The sequence below is a fragment of the Zalophus californianus genome, chromosome 3 (genome assembly GCF_009762305.2).
Source record: "Zalophus californianus isolate mZalCal1 chromosome 3, mZalCal1.pri.v2, whole genome shotgun sequence".
Lineage (NCBI taxonomy): Eukaryota > Metazoa > Chordata > Mammalia > Carnivora > Otariidae > Zalophus > Zalophus californianus.
Window position 1 is genome coordinate 10,616,481 of NC_045597.1, and position 13,232 is coordinate 10,629,712.

Consider the following 13,232-nt stretch of genomic DNA (forward strand, 5'->3'; position numbering starts at 1 on the left):
GACTCAGTGTCTACACTCGGTGGGCTTTGGGTCTCGGATTTCAAGTTCAGGTCTGCCTCTCCAGTTCCTTAGGCTCCTCTCACTACTGCTTACACTATCTGTCCTTTTCCTTTGTGTTTATATTCTGTCTTTGTATATACTAAAAAAACACCTACTCACCCATATTTCTATGACACTTATATTTGCCCAGATTGGAACATTTAGTGATTTTTTGGTTAAGTTTTTTTGTGATTATCTCAAAGCGCGGTGGTGGGCGGGTAGCGTGTTTTCGAACGGTATTACTAGTTGCCCACGAACAGAATTTTCGAGTCCATGCATATAAAGTTTATGAATATAAAGAACCGAGAGCTGGGAGGAGTTCATACTTACCACCTGTGGGGGGGGCGTGGTTAGCAGGACTGGTTTAGTTGTTACTGCTGGGGGGATCACCGCTTTTTGGGAATGGCTTGAACAGGGGTGAACAGTTCCGAGTTGCTCATAGGACTCTTGTCAATTCCACAGCACCCAAACCAATAAGCCACTCAGTGTCTTCGGTCAACTTACGATTTGCAGGGCGCACAACAATGAAGTCTGTTGTGTGCAAAATGAACCCCATGACCGACACGGCGTCGTGCGGTTCCGAGGTTAAGAAATGGTGGACCCGGCAGCTGACGGTGGAGAGTGACGAAAGTGGCGATGACCTTCTGGATATTTAGGTGGACGCAGCGCCGAGCAGGGTCTCATGGGGAACACTGTTTTCTGACATTGTCCTCCTACGGTCTAACATATGCTAGTGAGCAGTCCGGACTGGAGACGTCATTTAATTCCACCTTGTCACGAGATTTTTTTTTTTTTAAGTGGATTTTTGTCCTGCCGTAGGAGGGCGTAAACACTTGGTCTGTGGTAGCTGTGCGCACGAGGGCTTGTTACTGGGTGTTCAAGAAAATTCGCCTGGTGGTAGTATCTGTAATATTGCCCAACACTAGATGTAGACCGTTCAAACACGTCATATACCCTGTCTACGTGAACTAAGGTGTATCTTCAGATGCTCTCGTGCGCAGTATTACCACCCCCAACAGAGCCAAGCCCAAAGCGGCTGATAGTCATGGTGCCGAAGCTACAGCTTTAGTTCCTGCTTTTCCCTCTTCCACTAGAAATACTTCCCGTGGGAAAATTTATTATTTATGATTGATCTGAAAAGGTCAGCACTGAGCTCATACGAAAATGATAGTAGTTTTACAAACTACAGATTCTGAATTTTTAAAAGTATGTTCTTCTTCTCATGTTATTCTTAAAAATCTGCACAAGATATTTAGAGGTCAGACCAAGTCAATTTCTGGCCTCAGTCACTCTGATGAAACCGTCGCCTGCTTCCTAGAGAATTGTGTGTGCAGGGACCAGGCAAAGAAATTGGCCCAAGGAGCCAACTGGTTTAAAACAAACATGTACATAGATCGCTGGAGGGACTTGCTTACATAAAGATGTTGAGTTTCTTTCTAAGCCTTTTAATAGCTAAGTTTAGCAAAAAGGGTAAAACTACATGATTCAGCTTATTAAGGAAATCTTTCAGGTGTGTCATGTTATCACTGGCTTCATTTCCTACCCAGGGTGTGTCCGATTTGCCATAAAGTCGGCATGAGTTGATCCCAACACACCAGTTCCATGTTCAATTCAAAATGACTCCCTGCTACCAGACTCTTCTATGAAAATAATGGCAACTTTGTAAAATCCTGCTTGGAACTCACAGTTTAGGGACCCCACAACTCAGGGGTATTTGTTTCACACACCGTGTGCTCTGGGAAAATTAAAAGGCGACACGATTTCAAAGTACCTGGGCCTCTTATGCTGGGTCAACCAAGTAGAAGTGCATCAGGCACTTAACTACATTATTTTTGATTGGAGATTTGCTGTTTCAATGATTTCTTTTAATGGAGTGATGATCTCCGAGTCCTTTGACACACCAGGTTGCTTTATGATCTCTTTTTCTCTATTTAACATTCTTAAAATAGCCGAATCCTTTCTGTATAACAAATGTAACATTGTGGTACCATCTATTGTTTGTAGGATTAATTGTGACTCTAGGATAATGGGTAATTAAAGTCAGTGCGGCCAAAAGAGATTTTATTTGGTTTTATGTTCAGTTGGAGTTTACTTTTTGTACATAAGCAAATCAAATAAATATTCACTTTGTAAAAGAATTTACTCTGAGTTGATGGTCATTTCTAAACCCTTTCTCGTGTGTGGAAGGAGGGAAGGGGGTTTTGGGGGCAGGATCATTAGGAATCAGGCACTTTGCAAACTCGGTATTTGAATATTCTGTCTATAATTAGTTGGCAAAACTCTGTCCCTGTTCTTCATTTCAGTTCAGTCCTAAGCCAGAATGTTCCTTTCACATGTGTGCCCATAAGGCTGAGTGAATACCTTCCAAACCCACAATAAAATAGAAAAGGATCTTACATGGCCCAGGCATGAGCCTGTACTCGTGCTGCATGAAAACGAGATTTTATTTTTTGGCTCGTTACACTTGAGTAAAACAGCTTCATTCTCAAAAAACTGCTGAGTCCTTCCTACAACGTCTGTTAACTGGGGTTCAGCGGAACATCATTGTTGTTCATTCTGCAGTGAAGCAAAGGGCCAAATAGCAATGCATTTGAAGTCACAGCACCCTACATTTTCACTTAAGTGAGACAGCCAAAGAATTTCTGTGGGACTCATCTCTACTCTTTCCTGAAGCCAGCAGAGCACAGAGCAAGCTGAGAAGGTAAGTGCTACCCCTCTTAGATTTTTCATCAACATATAAAGAGTCCGGTTATGCAGATGGGAAAACTTCGGCCACAACATTCCCTGATCCTTAGGGAGCCAGACACTGATAGTAATCCTCTCATCATGCCACCACGGCCTTTGATTACAAGATGCTGTTGGTTCCAAGCACACCAGAAAGCATAAGGGGCAGAATAGTTGACCCAGAGCCCCCAACGAGACCAGACCACACATGCATTGCACATATGGCAATTCAAGGGGACTCACAGGGGACTCACAGGGAACAGGGATGGAGAGAATGGCCGGACCTCACAGGGAACAGGGATGGAGAGAATGGCCGGCTGTCTCACTCTATTCTCCGTGGTCGGTTGAGAGCAGCACCCATCTTCAGTGACTGTCCAAGCTGAATAAGATAAGGGCATGTAGAAGAAAAGCCAGTTATAAAGCCTTAAGCAAAAGCATATTCAAAGCCAGTTGACTGATGTGTTTGCCTGCTTCTTTGTAGGAAGGGGCCGACTATAGATAAGTGGTTTTCAATTGGTTGCTTGGCAGTGGTGCTCTTTCTCAAACAGGGTCCTTCAAAAGTTCCCAAAATATTAACCAAGCTAAAGCAGGGCAGCCCTAACTGAAATTAGGGTGAAGATGAGAATCCCACTCACATGGTCTCTTTTCACCTCCTGATATTGATTGAATTGTGCCCCCCGCCCCTCCAAAAGAGAGACATTGAAATCCTAACACCCAGCACCTGTGAATGTGATCCTTGGGCGGGGGGGGAAGAGTCTGCAGATGTAATGAGTTAAGGTGAGGTCATACCAGAGGAGGTAGACCCGTAATCCAACATGACTGGTGTCCTTTTAAGAAGAGAAAGTCACACAGGGAAAAGAATGCCATGTAAAGACACAACACAGAGGGAAGACGGTCATGTTAAATCAGAGGCAGAGACTGGAGTGATGCTGACACAAGCCAAGGAATGTCTAGGGCTGCAAGAAACTGCAAGAGGCGACTAAGGATCCTCCCCTAGACGTGTTGGAGGGAGCATGGCCCTGCCAACACTTTGATTTTGGATTTCTAGCCTCCAGAACTGGAACTGAGATGATAAATTTTGGTCTTTGTAAGCCACCCAGTTTGTAACATTCTGTTACAGCAGCCTTAGAAAAGGAATACACCCCCAAACCCACTCCAGCCCCCAAAGATGGCCTGAACCATCCCAGTGCTCCAAAGAACCTAGTTGGAAAAACTCTAGTACAGATCAAAGATCCTGAGTTTGGGGTTCGACAGATGTTTCAAGCCCTGGATTTACTGGTTACTCCTTGTTTAATCTCTGATGAGTTTCATACCCTATCCGGGCCAAAATTTAGCTTCTTGCTTTTAAAAAAAGGCAAGAGAGGGGCGCCTGGGTGGCTCAGTCAGGTAAGCGTCTGCCTTCGGCTCAGGTCATGATCCCAGGGTCCTGGGATAAGCCCCACATCAAGCTCTCTGCTCAGCGGGAAGTCTGCTTCTCTCTCTCTCTCTCTCTCTCTCTCTCTCTCTCTACCTGCCACTCCCTCTGCTTGTACTCTCTCTCTCTCTCTCTCCAAATAAATAAATAAAAATCTTTTAAAAAAATGGTTTAAGAAAAAAAGGCAGGAGAGGTGAATTTATTCACTTAAAAATAGAAGCACCGTATGATTCCAGCATTACCACTTCTGGGTACATATCCAAAAGAAATGAATGCAGAGCCTCAAAGAGATATTTTTACACCCCTGTTTAGGGCAGCATTGTTCGCAATAGCCAAGAGAGAAAGCACCCAAATATCCATCTTTGGGTGGATGGATTAAAAAAATGTACATGCATATGATGGACTATTACTCAATCTTAAAAAGGAAGGGAATTCTACTACAGGTAACAATAGGATGAACCTTGAGGACATCGTGCTAATTGAAATAAGCCAGTCACAAAAAGATAATTACTGTATGATTCCCCTTATATGAGGTATCAAGGGTAGTAAAACTCATAGAAACAGAAAGTAGAATGGTGATTGCCAAGGGCTGGGGGGACGGAAATTGTGCCATGGGTATAGAATTGCAGTTTTGCAAGATGAAAAAGTTCTGGAGATTGTTTACATAGCAATGTGAATATACTTAACGCTATTAAAATTTATACTTAAAAATGGTTAAAATGGTAAATTTTGTTATATGCATTTTATCAGAAATAAAAATTAAACAAAATTTTTAATATATCCTGTCATCTGATCCCAAAAGCTAAATGACCAAATTGAAATAGCAAAACAATTTCAATGCCACACTTAAATTATGCTTCCATATCTGCTTGCTTTCTGTATTTGAGCAGTATGCCTGGTTTAAATTTAATATTTTATGTTAAATTTATATCCCCAATGCTGCATGTCACTCATTCAATTAAAAAATCTGCCTGTAGTATGCCTAGTAAATATCTGAATCCCATTTGAACATTTGGAGGACTGGCCTCACTGGCCATTGCATTAAGCTATGGATGGTTTGTTAGAGGCAGATTTGAAGTAGTTTCTCATTCTCCCTTTGTGGGCAGTGATTCAATGTCAATGTCAATTTTAAGGCTTGCTTACAGAACCAACCTACCTACAAGAGGAATTATGTAGCTTCATTGTGTTCCTTTCACAAATGGGTATCTACCACTCCATTTCCTCCACGATGTGGACAGACCCCATATCACACTAAGTGGAACCACCTGTTTTGATGCATCATTCCTTCTAGTGTTCCCAATGCCTGACTGCCACTGAGATGTTTAGCATTTAAATGAAAGCAAATCCAACTGTAGGGACAGAAATGGGCGAAGGCCCATGGGTTCTCTGCAAATAAATACATACAAAAAATGGTACTTCTACATTCCAAGTCATGTCAAAACCATCTAAAATAATAAATCAGCCACTTGACCAAGGGCTGCCAGGAAGAGCAGAGTAACAATTTCCAGAAAAGTCTTCCTTAGTGAAGATCACAACGAAGAGTTGTACCCATAAATTATAGCCAAGAAAGTTAGCTTTTTGATTTGAATTATCTGCATATTCTTAGGCTGTCTTTTTTTTTTTATTATGTTCAGTTAGTCACCATATAGTACATCAATAGTTTTTGATGTAGTGTTCCATGATTCATTATTTGTATATAATACCCAGTGCTCATCACAACAGGTGCCCTCCACCTGGCTACCCCATCCCTCCAGCCCCCACTTCTCTTTGAAACCCTCAGTTTGTTTCCCAGAGACCATAGTCTCTCATGGTTGGTCTCCCTCACTGATTTCCCCCCCTTCAGTTTTCCCTCCCTTCCCCTATGGTCTTCCGTGTTATTCCTTATGTTCCACATATGAGCGAAACCGTATGATAATTGTCTTTCTCTCCTTGACTTATTTGACTTAGCATAATCCCCTCCAGTTCCATCCATGTTGATGCAAATGGTGGGTATTCATCCTTTCTGAGGGCTGAGTAATATTCCATTGTATCTATGTACCACATTTTCTTTATCCATTCGTCTGTTGAAGGACATTTTGGCTCCTTCCACAGTTTGGCTCTTGTGGACACTGCTGCTATGAACATTGGGGTGCAGCTGCCCCTTCTTTTCACTACATCTGTTATCTTTGGGGTAGATACCTGATGTGGAGAAAGGGGAACCCTCTTACACTGTTGGTGGGAATGCAAGCTGGTACAGCCACTTTAGGCAGTCTTTATTTAATTTTGGAGAGAGAAGAGTATAATGTAGGTAACACTCTTGGAGCCGAAGAGTAGGCTGGAAAGATTAAAATGAGGACAGAGCTAGGGGAACGGGGAGATGGGGAGGGATGTCGTCTCTCCTCTAGCCCTCCATCCTTGGAAATAGAACATATTATGTCATGTTTGCAGGCAACTAGACTAGAATGTTAGCCAGTGGGTCTGGCCAGGGAGAGCATTTCATCTGGAATACACAGAATGAGTGTATTAGAGTTCTCCGGAGAAACAGAGACAATAGGATAGACATGTATATATCGAGAGAGAGAGAGAGAGAGAGAGATTTATTTTAAGAGACTGGCTCATGTAATTTTGTGGGATAATGACAAGTCCAAAATCTGTATGGCAGGTTAGCAGACTAGAAATTCAGACAAGAGCTGATGTTGCAATGTTGATTCCAAAATCTACAAGCTAGAAACTCCGGCAAGATTTCTATGTTTACAGCCTTGGGGCAGAATTCCTTCTTCTGGAAACATCAGTCTTTGTTTTTAAGGCCTTCAACTGCGTGGATGAGGTTCACTCACATTATGAAGGGTAACTGGCTTTACTCAAAGCCTAGAGATTTAGGTGTTAATCATATCTAAAAAAAAAAAAAAAGCCTTCATGGCAACATTCAAACTAGTGTTTGACCAAACAACTGGGCACTATAGCCTTGCCAAGTCGACACACATAAATGTAAACATCATAATGAATACCATTTTACTACCTGGAGTTGGTTAGTACTACCTTAAATATAGTCACTCGTCTGCCTGCAGAATCCAACTAATCGTCTTTTCTCCCCCAGAACAAGAAGCAAAGAATGTTGATTTTATTCTCTCGGCTTCTTGCATGACAAGGAAGAAGGGAAAGCAGATTGAGCAAAAAAAAAAAAAAAAAGTTGCACTGATACTGTTTTTAATATGCTTACTTGTTGTCAATGTGCTAACCCTAATTGATAAAGGTGCGTCAATGGACTTGAGAGATACGTCACTTCCCACAGGTACAGCCTTGACGTCCCCTGTCTAAATCGGCCCCAGGAGCCTTAGGACAGTTGTCTTAGGATAGACCAGACTCCAGACACTGTCTTCTCTTTCAGAGTCTGCATTTCATGTTAGAAACATCATGGAGGGCCTACCCAGGAAAACACTAGAAGCACAACAAACAGTCCACTGGGGAACATCAGGCTGACAACGGCTCACTAGTATATTCCACCTGTCACAGCAAGCGCTGTTGGAGAGAGCTCAGTTCCCTCCTCTGATGCCAGGGGAGACTCAGCAGTGGGTTCTCCCAGGCCCAGAGGAGAGAAAAGCCCCCTTCTGTTCCTATCTGAGCCCAGAGACAGGGGACGGGAATGGGAAGGAGTCCATAGTCTCTTGACGTATTTGTCAAGTGGGACTTGAGAGTCCCTTAGTGGGACTCTTAGATGAACCGAAACATCCCTCAGGGATTCATTGCAGGGGGTATGTGGACCCCTTCCCCCAAATTGTCTCCTCCGCACCTGCGCGCAGGGCACCGAACTGCCCCCCGCGGAAGCCTGCCTCTGCCACCATCTCGCCCCTCCCCCTTCCCCGGGGCCCTCACCGGCTGCAGAGAATGCCCATTTGCTGTGTTCTACCAGCTTAGCTTCAGAGCCAAACCCATGCAGAATTTCAAATTGGGTGTTCTTTTTGATCCATGGACTCCTTTTTCGGGACAATGAAAAGGGGCCTAGCTCAGGGCTAGGTCAAAAGATAATTGGGGATTCTGCGAAGCCCTAATGAGCACAGCCTGAAGGTCCAGGCTGTGTTCGCACTTCGAACAACTACCTTGTGTCGACACGTCACACCACCAGCCCTGATTGTCTTTTCCGGGGGTCTCCCAGCCCAGGAAGGGGTCCCACGCCCCTTCTGCAACTGCCTCACACCCTGGTCTAGCTGCTAATTAGATGCCTCATTTCTTGGCATGTGCATGGGCTTGAACCATCTGCTTATTGATCACATCCTTCAGAATATATTGGATTTTAAGGAATCCAGCCACAAAAACAGGTAATGTTGCAGGTGGCTCCTAGAGAAGCTTTCTCCAGAGCGCCCTTCAGAGTACAGAAACGAGTGTGACGCGTAGCCACACACAGGAATCAACAAGCTACAGAAATACTGGCGGCAAAGTCCATTGATTATCCTCCTTACAAAGCAATATAATAATAAAATTCAGAATTTCTTCATGAAATCCTTCCACTACGGTTGGCATGATGGAAAAGAATAATGTATGAAGTGGGCCAACAAGCTGCACAGCCACAAGACGATTAGCCAAGTACCAGAACGCTTGGTGCCCACTTGGCAGGTCATTCTGCACTTGTTTCTCCGATCCGGGTCATGTACATGGATATTCCAGGAGACCACAAAGCCTTTGAGGGGAAGGATGACCCGTCCATCCCTGTGCCTCCAGCATCACTAAGCGGCATGTTGGCACACATGTGGTTCTCAGCTCTGCTCTTTGAGCTGAACAGAATGGTGCCGCTTTGGATTGTTTTTGAACTCACCTCCAAATAAAAATGTCTGACATCCCTGACATTCATCCCAAACAAAACATAACCACTAGGAAGATGACTTATTTTTCCATCCCGAATTCCTGTCCCTTCCTCCTTTTAACTCACCTCCTTGTGGGACACAGAGAACTTGTTCTCAGGGTCAGGTCAGATAGCAGTGTAAATACAGCAGCATAAGCCTTCCCTGGAGCACCAGTGTCCTTTGAGATTGCTCTTCATTTTCCGTGAAAGAGCCATTTTCCAGAAAGCCCTGCAGGACGCGGTGCTGCAAGGGCCCCGTGAGCCATGAGAACCAAGCCTGGAAGAGGTGGGGCCTGCAGTCAGGGCCGCGATTCAACCACCCACCCTAGCAAGTGGACCGCGGGGGTGAGCAAGGCTGGGTGACAGGAGGCCACCTTTGATCCGTAGCCTGCACCCCATCACCTACAAAGAAAGACGTCGATGAGGAGGAACTTCAGTCCGAGTGACTATTGCAACAGAAGAACACTCTAACCTGAGATCCTCTCAAAGTTGAGGCAAAGAGGAATTTTCTTTTCTGGGAGGGGTAAGCTAGGCGACAAGAACCAGGAATGGGGAGCGGGATGACTGGACAGCTGCATCAGAGAGCTGATCAGGAAGTGTCTTTCCCTGAGGCCAGCGCATTCTCACAGGGAACAGCTGGTCTACATCCGGATGCTGGCTCATCCTCAGGGGAGTCAAAGTTCAAAGGTCAAACCCAGGAAGGGGAGAAGTCTGGTTAGAGTTGGACCAAGTCAAGTTAGCAGGTATTTTGTCTCAGTTGGTCAAACAGGGAATCCCTTCTGGGGCGGAGACAGGGAACTGGAGGGTCTGTGTCTGGCCACTGCACAGGGGAAACGAGGAGACACCGGGGAGTCATGTGTTAAGTCACAGGGGAAGGGTGGCTTTTTTCGGTAAGCTGTTTTCCAGAACATAAGACGGTGAGGATTCTTGAGCAGTGCTGTTTTCCAGGAGTTGCTTCACTTCCCCAGGGCTGCTCTTTTCTGTAAAATGAGATTAGAATGATATACACCTTACCTGCCTCTCACCGAGAGTGTGAGAATCCAATGAGATGTGTTGCTGAGTGTGTTTTATAGCCAGTAAAGTCCATATGAATAATGCCAGCTATTGTTGTCTCTGATAATGACCATTCAGCTCCATGCTCACAATGCGTTTCAGAGATCACCCTTCGCTCTCAGGCCATTCATAGCATCTCCGTTCCTCACAGAAGTAATGAGTTTGCTGTGTGGGAGGCCGCAGTGGGATGTGCTGAGGGCCCCTTGGTATAACTCAGTGGGGGGGCGCACAACTTTCCCTCTGAGCCCATTGCCCGTCTGCAAAGATTTAGAAGATTTTAGAAGCTTATGGCAGATGCCTTCTAAAAGGCAGTGGTAAGTAAAGCCAGCACCTGTGACAGTCTTTACGTTCTCAGAGATCAGAGCTCTTAAATTTCTTTCCCTCAAAGGTTTCTCATGGCCCCTGCCAGAAATTCAGACCACTGGCCTTCAGAGGGAGGAGCCTGGAGCTCCTAGCAGCAGGTGTCAAATCCTCACGGCCACGGGAGAAGTGTGAATGATGTTTCGGTCAGCAAGCTGGGTAAAGATGCCTGGGGAGCAAAGCTTTCTCAGAAACCCAAGGAAGAAAATCAATGTTCCTGGAAGGGAGAGAAGAGAAGAATCTATATGAAAGGGAAATGAATGATATGGACTGGAATTTGAAGATCCCCGCCTCTCAGAGCAATTGACTCAAGAGATTGAAACCTAAAAACCTCTGGCTGGAAAGGGGAAGGCTGACCCAGGAAGAGGAAGAGCCAACTGATTCTTGTATTGACTGGTCACGGGTTCACGGGTCACTTCTGGTATCTGGGCTGGTTTGTTGTTTGTCTCTGGTTTTTCTGAATTGTCAGAGTGGAGCTGACACAGATATTCTGAAAATGGGACATTGAGTTTAGATTTGGAACAAATGCAATGGCCGTTTATTAATTCTCCTCCCTGCTATAAATAAAACCCAAATGACTATGACAGTTTTTGCAGTTGATTTCCTGCATGAAATGTCCACAATTGCTTTTCAGAAGAGCCTTGAGCACTGATTTGCAAACTTGAGAAGCAATTTCATCAGAAATATCCTAGAAAGGGGCGCCTGGGTGGCTCAGTCGTTACGCGTCTGCCTTCGGCTCAGGTCATGATCCCAGGGTCCTGGGATGGAGCCCCGCATCGGGCTCCCTGCTTTGGCGGGAAGACTGCTTCTCCCTCTCCCACTCCCCCTGCTTGTGTTCCTGCTCTCACTCTCTCTCTCTGTCAAATAAATAAATAAAATCTTTAAAAAAAATTTTTTTAAATAAAAAAAGGAAATATCCTAGAGAGAAGTTCCATTTTGTGCATTGTTTAAATGATAGTGCTGGAGGTACATATGACCTTCCCTAAGTGACCAAATCTAAAATATGAATTCTAGAATGTTAATCCATCAGTATTATATTACTGATGGAGGGGAGCATGTCCCAATTATCTTTGCATGTGCACTACTGGGCATGAATACACATGTTCTCAGATAATGACATGCATATCACCATTTGTCACATAGACTACTGACCACTCTGGCCCACCTTCTATTTCTCCATCAACATCCACATTGTTCTCACAACCAATTCTCTCTCCAAAAAATGGCTGGAAAAGACCAGATGCTCTCAAACCAACATAAAGAGACAAAAATGACTTACTCCACCAGCTCTTCCGTAGATCCACCTTATTTTTCTGCCTGGGAGACCACAGCCATTTATGGAAATGATGGACAGAAAGCATGATCTGCTAGAAATATCCTCTTAGGAAAGACTGTATTGGAAATGACAGATTGGGTGTTGGCTGTTGTTACCAGCATTTACTGTTAAAGTAACCCACCGCATGAAAAATAAAGGGATAAGAGTCCCAGCTAAATGGAGATAACGAAAGAGTCCCAGGCTTGTAACCTGTTCATGTTTATCATTCCAAGTCTCTTGAAATCAACTGGTTATAGCAACATCAGAAGTTGGCAAGGGAACAATGTGATTTCTCTTTGATGTGTTTGCTCACCAACCAGGAGTTCTTGGGGGTTAACCTTTCTCTTATATTCCTTGATCCTCCAAGATCTGAAGGCTTTTAACAAAATTGACCTGACTGAGGCCTAATTCTTTCCATAATTTGTCTAAATCATAGACTGCATCCCAGATTGTGACAGAGCTCCTTGCATCTATAAATGATGACAAGGAAACCGGCCTGGGATACGATTGAATTTCTGGCCTTTTTCATTAGAACAAATGATCAGCCATTCTTTAAACATAAAATAACTTCTGAACTGGCGGTGTAAGGGTAGTTTCTCACTAGATACAACTTCTGCCCCAAGAGGAGATGAAAAAATGATTAAAGTGTATGGGCGCTCAGGTGAGAGATGCTCTGTAGGCCTGCATCCTAGTTGGCCATGCCCAGAAAAACTTAACACGTAGCCATCCTTCTGACCTCCAAAAGAATCCTAGCTTTTTAATTGTAGGTACATTCTTTCAGGCTACATTGTTTTCTCTGCATTAGAAACAAGGGAATGAACTGAAGAGAGTCTCTGGCAATATGATGTTTCCATGATCTCCTCTTAAGCTTTTTCTGTGAAGGGGCTAACTCCCTAATCACACAGGAGATATATCCAAAATCCTGTCATTTCTCAAAAACAATTGCTTGATTGACTTGCAATTTCAGTAAAAAGGTTTTGTTTCATGAATTGGTTGTTTTCTAATTTAGGTTTGAGAATTCATTGACTATCTTCTTTAAGAACAATGAGTTTTAGGACTTGAATGGAGTGTTGCTCCGCATTTGGGTAGAATTCATCTTTAATTAGCATAACAGGTGGGCCCGTTTTCTACACAAGACTCACTGTAACATTCAAACATTGCATCCAATTGGGACGTGCTCTGCTACTTTCTTTATTCTGTCCCAGTAAATGTTTCCCAATGAGATAATGAGAATGATCTAAACAACAAATTAATGGATTTTGATGATTTAAAGGGAAAAGTAGGGGATTTGAAATCAAGAGCTGTTCTTCAGTCCTTAATCTGCTATTTTCTGCCTTTAGGGTCTTGAACAAATAGGCATTCTCAATCCCTGGTCTCATCATCCACAAAAAGGAAGAGCAGTGCCTTATAAGGAGTTTCTTATGAGGCCAAACCATACAATAAATGGGAATGCTCGTTGATAACTATAAAGTTCCCTGTAACACATTTGTTTTCCCCACTGAAAGGCAAGT

General features: G+C 43.9%; 1 protein-coding gene across 5 annotated transcripts in view; it reads left to right on the plus strand.

Annotated features, from left to right (window-relative positions):
• Nucleotides 1–2,177, plus strand: part of NALCN (sodium leak channel, non-selective) — a 308,843-nt gene extending 306,666 nt beyond the window's left edge. For 3 of the 5 annotated variants that reach the window (XM_027590539.2, XM_027590535.2, XM_027590538.2), the window contains one exon: nucleotides 502–2,177. In XM_027590539.2, the coding sequence (XP_027446340.2) occupies nucleotides 502–695 (194 nt within the window). In that variant the 3' untranslated portion in view covers nucleotides 696–2,177. The remainder of the gene's footprint in view (nucleotides 1–501) is intronic. The other 2 variants (XM_027590537.2, XM_027590536.2) reach the window with 1 other exon arrangement.
• Nucleotides 2,178–13,232: the final 11,055 nt, after the last annotated feature.